This window comes from Zeugodacus cucurbitae, chromosome X (assembly GCF_028554725.1).
Source record: "Zeugodacus cucurbitae isolate PBARC_wt_2022May chromosome X, idZeuCucr1.2, whole genome shotgun sequence".
NCBI lineage: Eukaryota > Metazoa > Arthropoda > Insecta > Diptera > Tephritidae > Zeugodacus > Zeugodacus cucurbitae.
The window spans coordinates 94,979-112,220 of record NC_071672.1 but is presented as its reverse complement, the minus strand read 5'-3'; the positions used below and the strand labels follow the sequence as shown (position 1 = coordinate 112,220).

General features: G+C 35.7%; 2 protein-coding genes across 2 annotated transcripts; one reads left to right on the top strand and one right to left on the bottom strand.

Moving 5' to 3' along the window:
• The first annotated feature begins 13,720 nt into the window (after positions 1-13,720).
• Positions 13,721-15,113, top strand: LOC128922957 (putative nuclease HARBI1). The gene is made up of 4 exons (XM_054235383.1): positions 13,721-13,821; positions 13,887-14,325; positions 14,387-14,531; positions 14,615-15,113. The coding sequence occupies exons 1-4, from the start codon at positions 13,721-13,723 to the stop codon at positions 14,998-15,000; spliced, it is 1,071 nt and encodes a 356-aa protein (XP_054091358.1). The 3' UTR covers positions 15,001-15,113.
• Positions 15,022-16,417, bottom strand: LOC128923101 (uncharacterized). Its single transcript, XM_054235556.1, has 3 exons — positions 16,139-16,417; positions 15,885-16,083; positions 15,022-15,827 (listed from the first exon to the last, which is right to left on the bottom strand). The coding sequence occupies exons 1-3, from the start codon at positions 16,309-16,311 to the stop codon at positions 15,264-15,266; spliced, it is 936 nt and encodes a 311-aa protein (XP_054091531.1). The 5' UTR covers positions 16,312-16,417; the 3' UTR covers positions 15,022-15,263.
• Positions 16,418-17,242: the final 825 nt, after the last annotated feature.

Here is a 17,242-nt window from a genome sequence, read left to right as displayed (position 1 = left end):
TACACACAAAGCGCACAATTACACTGCAGCTCATGTCCTAACATGAATGCAATGAACGGCAAAATACTATACTGCATAAATAAACACCGCGCGTACAACTATTTTATTTTATTTTATGTATTCTTCATATTCTTTCGGTTTCGTAGTACTTACTCCTGGTAGAGTACATACTTTGTGGTAGTAAAGTAGTTTTCCGAAATAACGAACACATTAATTGCTAGGCCTGTTCGTTACATCGAATTTTTCGTTAATTCGGGTACTCACTTATAGGATAGCATTAACACCGGGACATTTTATCATTAGTAGTGCACTAAGAGCACTCCCAGAGCGAAGATTTTTAGTTGAAATATGAAACTTACACAAATGGAATCAAATCACAAGCATTAAACAGTCGGAACAACCAAACATCAAAAACAACTCAATGGTCATCATCCATGAAGATAACTGTATACCACGGAAGGACTCTAAAATACGTGTGGTGGACATTCGAACAACGAAGGGAATCATTTGACGACCAATTCAAAAGCTAGCACTTCTAACTTTTTGAAAGCCTTTCGACCAAAAATCAAACACAATTCAACATACTCGCCTCCATCAATCAACGAATACGTTCAACAGCTATGCAATGCACACTAAATTCTCTTTACACTTTGTTTTTATACTCTCGCAACCTGTTGCACAGAGTATCATAGTTTTGTTCACATAACGGTTGTTTGTGTCACCAAGAAATATAAGAGTTAGATATGGGGTTATATATACATAAATGATCAGGATGACGAGTAGATTTCAAATCCGGATGTCTGTCCGTCCGTCTGTCCGTCTGTCCGTCTGTCCGTGCAAGCGATAACTTGAGTAAAAATTAAGACATCTTAATGAAACTTGGAACACATGTTCCTTGGCACCCTGAGGAGGTTGCTTTCGAAAATGGGCAAAATCGGTCCACTGCCACGCCCACAAAATGGAGGAAACCGAAAACCTATACAGTGTCATAACTAAGCCATAAATAAAGTTATGAAAATGAAATTTGGAACATAGGATTCCATTAGGGAGGGGCACATTTGCATGTAATTTTTTTGGAAAAGTGGGCGTGACCCCGCCCCCAAATAGGTTTTTTGTATATAACTCGCAAACCAATAAAGCTATATAAGCCAAACTTTCTGCAGTCGTTTCTTTTAGCCATTTCCTTATACAGTCCAAAAATGAAAGAAATCGGATAATAACCACGCCCACCTCCCATACAAAGGTTAGGTTGAAAATTACTAAAAGTGGGTTAACTCCCTAACGAAAAACGTCAGAAACACCAAATTTTACATAAGAAAAGGCAGAAGAAAGCTGCACTGAGATTTTTTTACAAAATGGAAAATGGGCGTGGCGTCGCCCACTTATGGGTCAAAAACCATATCTCAAGAACTATTCGACCGATTTCAATGAAATTCGGTACATAACACTTTCTTGACACCCCGATGACACAGGTGGAATATGGGCGAAATCGGTTCACAACTACGTCTACTTCCCATATAACCCAATTTTGAATTCCATCTGATTCGTTCACTTTATAATGTATTCATAAGGAACCAATGAAGCTAGCGGAATAAAACTTTACACAAATACTGTATTTGAGCTGTGACATCACTTGTGGAAAAATTGTCAAAATCGAACCATGACTTTTCAAGGCCCCTGATATCAAACATGAAGAACTCAGTGCCTAAGGTTAATTTTTCACCGAAAATATAGGTAAATCCCTCAGATATTTTAATGTAATTCATTCCCTCTGAATTTTTTTCTTATAACAGTTTCTCTCTGTACCTGAAATGGTAAAAATTGGGTCATAACTTCCCCCAGATCCCATATACCTAATTATAAGTAATATTAAATTAAGTGAGCGTATAGTCTTCGTTGTATCTTGGTGGTGAAAACGAGTGAAATCGGTTTAGGAATTACCTCAGTCCCCACTTACTATTTATGATGATTTTCGTTATTCTATTGAACTTTATGCCGAATATGTGGGTCGAATTGTGTTGTCTTTATAAAATTACATCAATAAATTGCGAGAGTATGAAATGTTCGGTTACACCCGAACTTAGCCCTTCCTTACTTGTTATAGTTGTTGTTGTTTTTTTCCCTTTTGTTATTCTTTTTTCTTTTGTTGTTGTTTTTGGAGTGTACGTATTTTGTGGTAGTTCTTACTCATGGTAGTGTTTTATACTTACTAGGTAGTACTTACATCTAGTAGTGTACATACTTTCTGGTAGTACTTACTCCTGGTAGAATACATACTTTGTGGTAGTAAAGTAGTTTTCCGAAATAACGAACACATTAATTGCCAGGCCTGTTCGTTACATCGAGTTTTTTGTTAATTCGGGTACTCATTTATAGGATAGCATTAACACCGGGACATTTTATCATTAGTAGTGCACTAAGAGCACTCCCAGAGCGAAGATTTTAAGTTGAAATATGAAACTTACACAAATGGAATCAAATCACAAGCATTAAACAGTCGGAACAACTCAATGGTCATCATCCATGAAGATAACTGTATACCACGGAAGGACTCTAAAATACGTGTGGTGGACATTCGAACAACGAAGAGAATCATTTGACGACCAATTCAAAAGCTAGCACTTCTACCTTTTTGAAAGCCTTTCGACCAAAAATCACACACTATTCAACATACTCGCCTCCATCAATCAACGAATACGTTCAACAGCTATGCAATGCACACTAAATTCTCTTTACACTTTGTTTTTGTTTTTTTTTTCTATTTTAAACAAATCATATTTAAAAACAAATCCAACACAATTCAACATACTCGCCTCCTTCAATCAACAAATACGTTCACCAGCTATGCCATGTACACCAAATTGCATTATCTTTACTCAACAACAAAACATACACACAAAGCGCACAATTACACTGCAGCTCATGTCCTAACATGAATGCAATGAACGGCAAAATACTATACTGCATAAATAAACACCGCGCGTACAACTATTTTATTTTATTTTATGTATTCTTCATATTCTTTCGGTTTCGTAGTACTTACTCCTGGTAGTGTACATAATCCCTAGGTAGTACTTACTCCTGGTAGTGTACATACTCTCTGGGTAGTACCTTACTCCTGATTGTTTTTATAGTTGTTGTCGTTTTTTCCTTTTGTTATTCTTTTTTTCTTTTGTTGTTGTTGTTTTTGTAGTACTTACTCCTGGTAGTGTACATACTCTCTGGGTAGTACCTTACTCCTGATTGTTTTTATAGTTGTTGTTGTTTTTTGCCTTTTGTTATTCTTTTTTTTCTTTTGTTGTGGTTGTTTTCGTAGTGTACGTATTTTGTGGTAGTTCTTACTCATGGTAGTTTACATACTTTCTGGTAGTACTTACTACTGGTATACCACAGAAGGACTCTAAAATACGTGTGGTGGACATTCGAACAACGAAGAGAAGCGTTCGACGACCAATTCATAACAATTACACTGCAGCTCATGTCCTCACATGAATGCAATGATCGGCAAAATACTATTTTGCATAAATAAACACCGCGCGTACAACTACCAGGAGTAAGTACTACTCCTATTACTACCAATTCAAAAGCTAGCACTTCTACCTTTTTGAAAGCCTTTCGACCAAAAATCACACACTATTCAACATACTCGCCTCCTTCAAGCAACAAATACGTTCAACAGCTATGCAATGCACACTAAATTGCATTATCTTTACTCAACAACAAAACATACACACAAAGCGCACAATTACACTGCAGCTCATGTCCTAACATGAATGCAATGAACGGCAAAATACTATACTGCATAAATAAACACCGCGCGTACAACTATTTTATTTTATTTTATGTATTCTTCATATTCTTTCGGTTTCGTAGTACTTACTCCTGGTAGAGTACATACTTTGTGGTAGTAAAGTAGTTTTCCGAAATAACGAACACATTAATTGCTAGGCCTGTTCGTTACATCGAATTTTTCGTTAATTCGGGTACTCACTTATAGGATAGCATTAACACCGGGACATTTTATCATTAGTAGTGCACTAAGAGCACTCCCAGAGCGACGATTTTCAGTTGAAATATGAAACTTACACAAATGGAATCAAATCACAAGCATTAAACAGTCGGAACAACCAAACATCAAAAACAACTCAATGGTCATCATCCATGAAGATAACTGTATACCACGGAAGGACTCTAAAATACGTGTGGTGGACATTCGAACAACGAAGGGAATCATTTGACGACCAATTCAAAAGCTAGCACTTCTAACTTTTTGAAAGCCTTTCGACCAAAAATCAAACACAATTCAACATACTCGCCTCCATCAATCAACGAATACGTTCAACAGCTATGCAATGCACACTAAATTCTCTTTACACTTTGTTTTTATACTCTCGCAACCTGTTGCACAGAGTATCATAGTTTTGTTCACATAACGGTTGTTTGTGTCACCAAGAAATATAAGAGTTAGATATGGGGTTATATATACATAAATGATCAGGATGACGAGTAGATTTCAAATCCGGATGTCTGTCCGTCCGTCTGTCCGTCTGTCCGTCTGTCCGTGCAAGCGATAACTTGAGTAAAAATTAAGACATCTTAATGAAACTTGGAACACATGTTCCTTGGCACCCTGAGGAGGTTGCTTTCGAAAATGGGCAAAATCGGTCCACTGCCACGCCCACAAAATGGAGGAAACCGAAAACCTATACAGTGTCATAACTAAGCCATAAATAAAGTTATGAAAATGAAATTTGGAACATAGGATCCCATTAGGGAGGGGCACATTTGCATGTAATTTTTTTGGAAAAGTGGGCGTGACCCCGCCCCCAAATAGGTTTTTTGTATATAACTCGCAAACCAATAAAGCTATATAAGCCAAACTTTCTGCAGTCGTTTCTTTTAGCCATTTCCTTATACAGTCCAAAAATGAAAGAAATCGGATAATAACCACGCCCACCTCCCATACAAAGGTTAGGTTGAAAATTACTAAAAGTGGGTTAACTCCCCAACGAAAAACGTCAGAAACACCAAATTTTACATAAGAAAAGGCAGAAGAAAGCTGCACTGAGATTTTTTTACAAAATGGAAAATGGGCGTGGCGTCGCCCACTTATGGGTCAAAAACCATATCTCAAGAACTATTCGACCGATTTCAATGAAATTCGGTACATAACACTTTCTTGACACCCTGATGACACAGGTGGAATATGGGCGAAATCGGTTCACAACTACGTCTACTTCCCATATAACCCAATTTTGAATTCCATCTGATTCGTTCACTTTATAATGTATTCATAAGGAACCAATGAAGCTAGCGGAATAAAACTTTACACAAATACTGTATTTGAGCTGTGACATCACTTGTGGAAAAATTGTCAAAATCGAACCATGACTTTTCAAGGCCCCTGATATCAAACATGAAGAACTCAGTGCCTAAGGTTAATTTTTCACCGAAAATATAGGTAAATCCCTCAGATATTTTAATGTAATTCATTCCCTCTGAATTTTTTTCTTATAACAGTTTCTCTCTGTACCTGAAATGGTAAAAATTGGGTCATAACTTCCCCCAGATCCCATATACCTAATTATAAGTAATATTAAATTAAGTGAGCGTATAGTCTTCGATACGTTGTATCTTGGTGGTGAAAACGAGTGAAATCGGTTTAGGAATTACCTCAGTCCCCATATACTATTTATGATGATTTTCGTTATTCTATTGAACTTTATGCCGAATATATGGGTCGAATTGTGTTGTCTTTATAAAATTACATCAATAAATTGCGAGAGTATAAAATGTTCGGTTACACCCGAACTTAGCCCTTCCTTACTTGTTATAGTTGTTGTTGTTTTTTTTTCCTTTTGTTATTCTTTTTTCTTTTGTTGTTGTTTTTGTAGTGTACGTATTTTGTGGTAGTTCTTACTCATGGTAGTGTTTTATACTTACTAGGTAGTACTTACATCTAGTAGTGTACATACTTTCTGGTAGTACTTACTCCTGGTAGAGTACATACTTTGTGGTAGTAAAGTAGTTTTCCGAAATAACGAACACATTAATTGCTAGGCCTGTTCGTTACATCGAATTTTTCGTTAATTCGGGTACTCACTTATAGGATAGCATTAACACCGGGACATTTTATCATTAGTAGTGCACTAAGAGCACTCCCAGAGCGAAGATTTTCAGTTGAAATATGAAACTTACACAAATGGAATCAAATCACAAGCATTAAACAGTCGGAACAACCAAACATCAAAAACAACTCAATGGTCATCATCCATGAAGATAACTGTATACCACGGAAGGACTCTAAAATACGTGTGGTGGACATTCGAACAACGAAGGGAATCATTTGACGACCAATTCAAAAGCTAGCACTTCTAACTTTTTGAAAGCCTTTCGACCAAAAATCAAACACAATTCAACATACTCGCCTCCATCAATCAACGAATACGTTCAACAGCTATGCAATGCACACTAAATTCTCTTTACACTTTGTTTTTGTTTTTGATTTATTTTAAACAAATCATATTTAAAAACAAATCAAACACAATTCAACATACTCGCCTCCTTCAATCAACAATACTCGCCTCCTTCAAGCAATGAATACGTTCAACAGCTATGCAATGCACACTAAATTCTCTTTACACTTTGTTTTTGTTTTTTTTTTCTATTTTAAACAAATCATATTTAAAAACAAATCAAACACAATTCAACATACTCGCCTCCTTCAATCAACAAATACGTTCACCAGCTATGCCATGTACACCAAATTGCATTATCTTTACTCAACAACAAAACATACACACAAAGCGCACAATTACACTGCAGCTCATGTCCTAACATGAATGCAATGAACGGCAAAATACTATACTGCATAAATAAACACCGCGCGTACAACTATTTTATTTTATTTTATGTATTCTTCATATTCTTTCGGTTTCGTAGTACATACTCCTGGTAGCGTACATAATCTCTAGGTAGTACTTACTCCTGGTAGTGTACATACTCTCTGGGTAGTACCTTACTCCTGATTGTTTTCATAGTTGTTGTTGTTTTTTTCCTTTTGTTATTCTTTTTTCTTTTGTTGTTGTTTTTGTAGTGTACGTATTTTGTGGTAGTTCTTACTCATGATAGTGTTTTATACTTACTAGGTAGTACTTACATCTAGTAGTGTACATACTTTCTGGTAGTACTTACTCCTGGTAGAATACATACTTTGTGGTAGTAAAGTAGTTTTCCGAAATAACGAACACATTAATTGCCAGGCCTGTTCGTTACATCGAGTTTTTTGTTAATTCGGGTACTCATTTAAAGGATAGCATTAACACCGGGACATTTTATCATTAGTAGTGACTAAGAGCACTCCCAGAGCGAAGATTTTAAGTTGAAATATGAAACTTACACAAATGGAATCAAATCACAAGCATTAAACAGTCGGAACAACCAAACATCAAAAACAACTCAATGGTCATCATCCATGAAGATAACTGTATACCACGGAAGGACTCTAAAATACGTGTGGTGGACATTCGAACAACGAAGAGAATCATTTGACGACCAATTCAAAAGCTAGCACTTCTACCTTTTTGAAAGCCTTTCGACCAAAAATCACACACTATTCAACATACTCGCCTCCATCAATCAACGAATACGTTCAACAGCTATGCAATGCACACTAAATTCTCTTTACACTTTGTTTTTGTTTTTTTTTTTCTATTTTAAACAAATCATATTTAAAAACAAATCCAACACAATTCAACATACTCGCCTCCTTCAATCAACAAATACGTTCACCAGCTATGCCATGTACACCAAATTGCATTATCTTTACTCAACAACAAAACATACACACAAAGCGCACAATTACACTGCAGCTCATGTCCTAACATGAATGCAATGAACGGCAAAATACTATACTGCATAAATAAACACCGCGCGTACAACTATTTTATTTTATTTTATGTATTCTTCATATTCTTTCGGTTTCGTAGTACTTACTCCTGGTAGTGTACATAATCCCTAGGTAGTACTTACTCCTGGTAGTGTACATACTCTCTGGGTAGTACCTTACTCCTGATTGTTTTTATAGTTGTTGTCGTTTTTTCCTTTTGTTATTCTTTTTTTCTTTTGTTGTTGTTGTTTTTGTAGTACTTACTCCTGGTAGTGTACATACTCTCTGGGTAGTACCTTACTCCTGATTGTTTTTATAGTTGTTGTTGTTTTTTGCCTTTTGTTATTCTTTTTTTTCTTTTGTTGTGGTTGTTTTCGTAGTGTACGTATTTTGTGGTAGTTCTTACTCATGGTAGTTTACATACTTTCTGGTAGTACTTACTACTGGTATACCACAGAAGGACTCTAAAATACGTGTGGTGGACATTCGAACAACGAAGAGAAGCGTTCGACGACCAATTCATTCCTCACATGAATGCAATGATCGGCAAAATACTATTTTGCATAAATAAACACCGCGCGTACAACTACCAGGAGTAAGTACTACTCCTATTACTACCAATTCAAAAGCTAGCACTTCTACCTTTTTGAAAGCCTTTCGACCAAAAATCACACACTATTCAACATACTCGCCTCCTTCAAGCAACAAATACGTTCAACAGCTATGCAATGCACACTAAATTGCATTATCTTTACTCAACAACAAAACATACACACAAAGCGCACAATTACACTGCAGCTCATGTCCTAACATGAATGCAATGAACGGCAAAATACTATACTGCATAAATAAACACCGCGCGTACAACTATTTTATTTTATTTTATGTATTCTTCATATTCTTTCGGTTTCGTAGTACTTACTCCTGGTAGAGTACATACTTTGTGGTAGTAAAGTAGTTTTCCGAAATAACGAACACATTAATTGCTAGGCCTGTTCGTTACATCGAATTTTTCGTTAATTCGGGTACTCACTTATAGGATAGCATTAACACCGGGACATTTTATCATTAGTAGTGCACTAAGAGCACTCCCAGAGCGACGATTTTCAGTTGAAATATGAAACTTACACAAATGGAATCAAATCACAAGCATTAAACAGTCGGAACAACCAAACATCAAAAACAACTCAATGGTCATCATCCATGAAGATAACTGTATACCACGGAAGGACTCTAAAATACGTGTGGTGGACATTCGAACAACGAAGGGAATCATTTGACGACCAATTCAAAAGCTAGCACTTCTAACTTTTTGAAAGCCTTTCGACCAAAAATCAAACACAATTCAACATACTCGCCTCCATCAATCAACGAATACGTTCAACAGCTATGCAATGCACACTAAATTCTCTTTACACTTTGTTTTTATACTCTCGCAACCTGTTGCACAGAGTATCATAGTTTTGTTCACATAACGGTTGTTTGTGTCACCAAGAAATATAAGAGTTAGATATGGGGTTATATATACATAAATGATCAGGATGACGAGTAGATTTCAAATCCGGATGTCTGTCCGTCCGTCTGTCCGTCTGTCCGTCTGTCCGTGCAAGCGATAACTTGAGTAAAAATTAAGACATCTTAATGAAACTTGGAACACATGTTCCTTGGCACTGAGGAGGTTGCTTTCGAAAATGGGCAAAATCGGTCCACTGCCACGCCCACAAAATGGAGGAAACCGAAAACCTATACAGTGTCATAACTAAGCCATAAATAAAGTTATGAAAATGAAATTTGGAACATAGGATCCCATTAGGGAGGGGCACATTTGCATGTAATTTTTTTGGAAAAGTGGGCGTGACCCCGCCCCCAAATAGGTTTTTTGTATATAACTCGCAAACCAATAAAGCTATATAAGCCAAACTTTCTGCAGTCGTTTCTTTTAGCCATTTCCTTATACAGTCCAAAAATGAAAGAAATCGGATAATAACCACGCCCACCTCCCATACAAAGGTTAGGTTGAAAATTACTAAAAGTGGGTTAACTCCCTAACGAAAAACGTCAGAAACACCAAATTTTACATAAGAAAAGGCAGAAGAAAGCTGCACTGAGATTTTTTTACAAAATGGAAAATGGGCGTGGCGTCGCCCACTTATGGGTCAAAAACCATATCTCAAGAACTATTCGACCGATTTCAATGAAATTCGGTACATAACACTTTCTTGACACCCTGATGACACAGGTGGAATATGGGCGAAATCGGTTCACAACTACGTCTACTTCCCATATAACCCAATTTTGAATTCCATCTGATTCGTTCACTTTATAATGTATTCATAAGGAACCAATGAAGCTAGCGGAATAAAACTTTACACAAATACTGTATTTGAGCTGTGACATCACTTGTGGAAAAATTGTCAAAATCGAACCATGACTTTTCAAGGCCCCTGATATCAAACATGAAGAACTCAGTGCCTAAGGTTAATTTTTCACCGAAAATATAGGTAAATCCCTCAGATATTTTAATGTAATTCATTCCCTCTGAATTTTTTTCTTATAACAGTTTCTCTCTGTACCTGAAATGGTAAAAATTGGGTCATAACTTCCCCCAGATCCCATATACCTAATTATAAGTAATATTAAATTAAGTGAGCGTATAGTCTTCGATACGTTGTATCTTGGTGGTGAAAACGAGTGAAATCGGTTTAGGAATTACCTCAGTCCCCATATACTATTTATGATGATTTTCGTTATTCTATTGAACTTTATGCCGAATATATGGGTCGAATTGTGTTGTCTTTATAAAATTACATCAATAAATTGCGAGAGTATAAAATGTTCGGTTACACCCGAACTTAGCCCTTCCTTACTTGTTATAGTTGTTGTTGTTTTTTTTTCCTTTTGTTATTCTTTTTTCTTTTGTTGTTGTTTTTGTAGTGTACGTATTTTGTGGTAGTTCTTACTCATGGTAGTGTTTTATACTTACTAGGTAGTACTTACATCTAGTAGTGTACATACTTTCTGGTAGTACTTACTCCTGGTAGAGTACATACTTTGTGGTAGTAAAGTAGTTTTCCGAAATAACGAACACATTAATTGCTAGGCCTGTTCGTTACATCGAATTTTTCGTTAATTCGGGTACTCACTTATAGGATAGCATTAACACCGGGACATTTTATCATTAGTAGTGCACTAAGAGCACTCCCAGAGCGAAGATTTTCAGTTGAAATATGAAACTTACACAAATGGAATCAAATCACAAGCATTAAACAGTCGGAACAACCAAACATCAAAAACAACTCAATGGTCATCATCCATGAAGATAACTGTATACCACGGAAGGACTCTAAAATACGTGTGGTGGACATTCGAACAACGAAGGGAATCATTTGACGACCAATTCAAAAGCTAGCACTTCTAACTTTTTGAAAGCCTTTCGACCAAAAATCAAACACAATTCAACATACTCGCCTCCATCAATCAACGAATACGTTCAACAGCTATGCAATGCACACTAAATTCTCTTTACACTTTGTTTTTGTTTTTGATTTATTTTAAACAAATCATATTTAAAAACAAATCAAACACAATTCAACATACTCGCCTCCTTCAATCAACAATACTCGCCTCCTTCAAGCAATGAATACGTTCAACAGCTATGCAATGCACACTAAATTCTCTTTACACTTTGTTTTTGTTTTTTTTTTCTATTTTAAACAAATCATATTTAAAAACAAATCAAACACAATTCAACATACTCGCCTCCTTCAATCAACAAATACGTTCACCAGCTATGCCATGTACACCAAATTGCATTATCTTTACTCAACAACAAAACATACACACAAAGCGCACAATTACACTGCAGCTCATGTCCTAACATGAATGCAATGAACGGCAAAATACTATACTGCATAAATAAACACCGCGCGTACAACTATTTTATTTTATTTTATGTATTCTTCATATTCTTTCGGTTTCGTAGTACATACTCCTGGTAGCGTACATAATCTCTAGGTAGTACTTACTCCTGGTAGTGTACATACTCTCTGGGTAGTACCTTACTCCTGATTGTTTTCATAGTTGTTGTTGTTTTTTTCCTTTTGTTATTCTTTTTTCTTTTGTTGTTGTTTTTGTAGTGTACGTATTTTGTGGTAGTTCTTACTCATGATAGTGTTTTATACTTACTAGGTAGTACTTACATCTAGTAGTGTACATACTTTCTGGTAGTACTTACTCCTGGTAGAATACATACTTTGTGGTAGTAAAGTAGTTTTCCGAAATAACGAACACATTAATTGCCAGGCCTGTTCGTTACATCGAGTTTTTTGTTAATTCGGGTACTCATTTAAAGGATAGCATTAACACCGGGACATTTTATCATTAGTAGTGACTAAGAGCACTCCCAGAGCGAAGATTTTAAGTTGAAATATGAAACTTACACAAATGGAATCAAATCACAAGCATTAAACAGTCGGAACAACCAAACATCAAAAACAACTCAATGGTCATCATCCATGAAGATAACTGTATACCACGGAAGGACTCTAAAATACGTGTGGTGGACATTCGAACAACGAAGAGAATCATTTGACGACCAATTCAAAAGCTAGCACTTCTACCTTTTTGAAAGCCTTTCGACCAAAAATCACACACTATTCAACATACTCGCCTCCATCAATCAACGAATACGTTCAACAGCTATGCAATGCACACTAAATTCTCTTTACACTTTGTTTTTGTTTTTTTTTTTTCCATTTTAAACAAATCATATTTAAAAACAAATCCAACACAATTCAACATACTCGCCTCCTTCAATCAACGAATACGTTCACCAGCTATGCCATGTACACCAAATTGCATTATCTTTACACAACAACAAAACATACACACAAAGCGCACAATTACACTGCAGCTCATGTCCTAACATGAATGCAATGAACGGCAAAATACTATACTGCATAAATAAACACCGCGCGTACAACTATTTTATTTTATTTTATGTATTCTTCATATTCTTTCGGTTTCGTAGTACTTACTCCTGGTAGTGTACATAATCCCTAGGTAGTACTTACTCCTGGTAGTGTACATACTCTCTGGGTAGTACCTTACTCCTGATTGTTTTTATAGTTGTTGTCGTTTTTTCCTTTTGTTATTCCTTTTTTCTTTTGTTGTTGTTGTTTTTGTAGTACTTACTCCTGGTAGTGTACATACTCTCTGGGTAGTACCTTACTCCTGATTGTTTTTATAGTTGTTGTTGTTTTTTGCCTTTTGTTATTCTTTTTTTTCTTTTGTTGTGGTTGTTTTCGTAGTGTACGTATTTTGTGGTAGTTCTTACTCATGGTAGTTTACATACTTTCTGGTAGTACTTACTACTGGTATACCACAGAAGGACTCTAAAATACGTGTGGTGGACATTCGAACAACGAAGAGAAGCGTTCGACGACCAATTCATAACAATTACACTGCAGCTCATGTCCTAACATGAATGCAATGATCGGCAAAATACTATTTTGCATAAATAAACACCGCGCGTACAACTACCAGGGGGGTTACTCTGTAAGGCGTTACGAATAGCAATGCGTTGCGAAAGTGAATTGCGTTGCGAAGGGCAATCGGTACTCTGTAACACTTTTGCATTGTAAACAGTGTTGCACTGTTTTCGAGTTGACATATCTCCAGTATAGTTGACATTACTGACCGAAACGAAGGAGAATGAAAACAAAATAAATAACAGAAAAGTGAAGAAGTGTAGAAAATTGACAGTCAAACATATTTAAATTTGAATTGTTTTATAAATAAAAGTATTTTTAAATCAATAAAAAAGCTGTGAATATGGATTCCGTTGTGTTATGGGAGGAAAACTCAAAAAATGAACGAGTTGAGCGGAAAATTATTAGAGACAATTCTAATGTGATGAGTCTTAGTGAAAAAAGGTAAGTTTGAATGATAAAGTGTAATGCAATTATTTAAAATTGTTTGTGCTTCTACTCGTAAATAGTTTTGTGCAAAACTTTCGCTTAAGCAAGGATTCATTGAAATATGTGTTGGATAGCACAAGTAGTGAGCTAAAAACTCCACGCAGGTCCACAGGAATACCCGAAATTGTGAAATTAGCGGCAACTTTAAAATTTTTGGCGCAAGGAGGCTATCAACAGCAAATTGGACAAGATCACCATACAGGACTAGCTCAACAAACTGTTTCGCGTTGTGTGTTTGAAGTTTGTAAAGCAATTGAGAAAGTGCTGTGTCCAAAACACATAACTTTTGCAATGTCTTCAGAGGAGAAAAATGAAGCGAAACGAACTTTTTACTCAGTGTCTGGAATTCCAGGAGTAATTGGAGTGGTGGATGGTACTCACATCCAAATGATACGTCCGGCAGTTAATGAGCATTTATATTTCAATAGGAAATTAAAGCATAGTATAAACGCTATGGTGGTAAGACAATTGTTGTTTTAATTTATATTTGTTTTTTATAAATACTGTTTCCAAAACCTAGATATGTGATCATAAGATGATGATAAAAGCCGTTAACGGTCGGTTTGCTGGGGCGTGTCATGATTCACATGTGTGGAATTTGTCAAGCGAGCGCCAATATTTACAAACCAACTATGTGAATGGAGAAATAGGAATTCGCATTCTTGGTGAGCATATACACATTCTTTAATTTTACTCGTTAGCTATAATATGCATCAATTATTTTGATAACTTAATTTTTTTCTTATAGGCGACTCTGGATATCCGCTTGAGCCATGGCTTTTAACTCCATACAGAAATGCTGCTGAAAACTCTGCTGAAAGTTACTACAACTACAAATTTTCAAAAGCCAGATCCCTTATCGAACGAGTATTTGGAGTATTAAAAGCGCGGTTTAGATGCCTTTTAGCTGCTAGAGAACTACATTATGCCCCAGAAAAAATAGTGCAAATTTTGAACGTATGTTGTGCTCTTCATAATATTTGCACTATTTTTAATGTGGAATCACCTGCCAATATAGCAATAGAAGTTGAAAAAGTCGATGCTAGTTATACTGAAACCATAGGAAATACAAATGAAACCAATATTGCTAAACGTTTAAGGGATCAAATAAAAAACAGTATGATTACTTTATAAACATATAGCACTATTTAATGAAGTAAACTTTTTAATTTTTCACATTTCCATTAATTATTAATTAATATATATATCATTGATATATCTTGCACATGTGTATACATATCTATATATGTAAGTATTATATATGTAATAAAAAGTAAAAAAAAGTTTTTAAATCAAAACAATTCATTTAAACTATTAATATAATAAATAAATAATTATCAGTAAGTATTAAAAAATAAGTAACAGACTTCAATGTCAATAACTAAAATACCATATTTTTATTGGTCGGACCGTTTAATGTCTAGCATTTGCTTTTTTAGTTCTAATGTTGCAAATTTTAGTTTTGTTTTGTCCAAATCAATCCTTTTTTTGTGTTCGAATTTTTCAACAGCCAATTTATATTTCCTTTTACTCATTTTTTGTTTTTTTCTCATACATTTTGAAATCACCTTTAGGTTTTCATTAATTTCAGACAACACTTTTAATGAACCTTTGTGATATGAGATTTGGTTATCCACCTGCTTATTTAAAAGGCTATCTTTCTTTTGCGGAGCGACTCTTCGACGTGAACAATGTGGCATTTCATCCACTGGCGTTGGTTCATTCTGTCGGAATTCGTCGGTTGTGATGTCTGACTCACTTGGTTGCGTTAACTGTGCTGCACCAAATTCTAAAGTGCCACTTATTCCACTGACGGATATTTCCATTGCCAGAAGCTCACTAACCTGCTCCTCCAACGGTGTTAAGGAGCAATGACTTGAAGGACCACCACCAGTTCCAGAGATGCTTAGTTTGTTCCGCCGCATTTTTGCTTTTAAATGGGTTTTATAATCCGACCAAACCTTGAAATAATTAATTAGTATGTGCTTCAACAATCATTTATAATTAATCTTTTTTACCTTTTTCCATTTTAAGACATCGCGTGATGGTGGCCCTGCAGCATTAAGGTCACATACCAACTCTTTCCATAAATTATTTGCAGCATTTTTCGCGTCCACAGTTTTCAGCTGTCCTTTGGAAAGTTCCGAATGTGTTTTCATGTAATTTATTAAAATTTCGAATTGTGTTGGGTTTGTTTGTTTATTTTTAGAATTTTCCCTGTTAAAAAATTATTTTTTTAAATTAAAACTACAAATTTGCTTTATATACTTACATTTTTTGTCCGTTGCGTTTGCTATTTTGATATCGAATCAAAAACTCGTTAAACGCACAGATTTGACAGTCGTTTACGCAATACAGAGTGCTGCCATTGCGAAGGGGTAAAAATAAATGCGCAAAACGCAATTTCGAATTCGCTTGTCGCCTTACAGAGTTGCTTTTTTTCATTAACGAGCATTTTCACTTGCGCAACGCCTTACAGAGTAACCCCCCAGGAGTAGTACTTACTCCTGGTAGTGTACATACTCTCTGGGTAGTACCTTACTCCTGATTGTTTTTATAGTTGTTGTTGTTTTTGTTGTTTTTTTCCTTTTGTTATTCTTTTTTCTTTTGTTGTTGTTTTTGTAGTGTACGTATTTTGTGGTAGTTCTTACTCATGGTAGTGTACATACTTTGTGGTAGTAAAGTAGTTTCCGAAATAACGAACACATTAATTGCCAGGCCTGTTCGTTACATCGAGTTTTTCGTTAATTCGGGTACTCACTTATAGGATAGCATTAACACCGGGACATTTTATCATTAGTAGTGCACTAAGAGCACTCCCAGAGCGAAGATTTTAAGTTGAAATATGAAACTTACACAAATGGAATCAAATCACAAGCATTAAACAGTCGGAACAACCAAACATCAAAAACAACTCAATGGTCATCATCCATGAAGATAACTGTATACCACGGAAGGACTCTAAAATACGTGTGGTGGACATTCGAACAACGAAGAGAATCATTTGACGACCAATTCAAAAGCTAGCACTTCTACCTTTTTGAAAGCCTTTCGTCCTAACATGAATGCAATGAACGGCAAAATACTGTACTGCATAAATAAACACCGCGCGACTAAAGTTTCTAGACTCAACTTAGGTTGATTCTACAGAGTTTTAAATAAAACCAAATAAATGAAATTCTCCTGGTTATAATTTTTATTCTGATCCAATCTTAAGACTGACTATGAATGAATAGATCATCAAAGTAAGTCGGTAACTTCAAATATGCTAAGTGGATTGTGGGAAGTGAGTGCCTGGGAAAAGTGTGGATATGGAAGTTAGGATATGTGTAATGTGTATAGGAATGTGGGAAGTTTTGGAATGTGGGATTGAAGT

Bases quoted from the DNA above. Each gene is read 5' to 3' on its own strand.
- LOC128922957 (XM_054235383.1), top strand. From the start codon at position 13,721: ATGGATTCCGTTGTGTTATGGGAGGAAAACTCAAAAAATGAACGAGTT. The intron at 13,822-13,886 runs GTAAGTTTGAAT...ACTCGTAAATAG, and splicing joins ATGAGTCTTAGTGAAAAAAG to TTTTGTGCAAAACTTTCGCT. The intron at 14,326-14,386 runs GTAAGACAATTG...TCCAAAACCTAG, and splicing joins ATAGTATAAACGCTATGGTG to ATATGTGATCATAAGATGAT.
- LOC128923101 (XM_054235556.1), bottom strand. From the start codon at position 16,311: ATGAAAAAAAGCAACTCTGTAAGGCGACAAGCGAATTCGAAATTGCGT. The intron at 16,084-16,138 runs GTAAGTATATAA...ATTTTTTAACAG, and splicing joins AAACGCAACGGACAAAAAAT to GGAAAATTCTAAAAATAAAC. The intron at 15,828-15,884 runs GTAAAAAAGATT...AATTATTTCAAG, and splicing joins ATGTCTTAAAATGGAAAAAG to GTTTGGTCGGATTATAAAAC.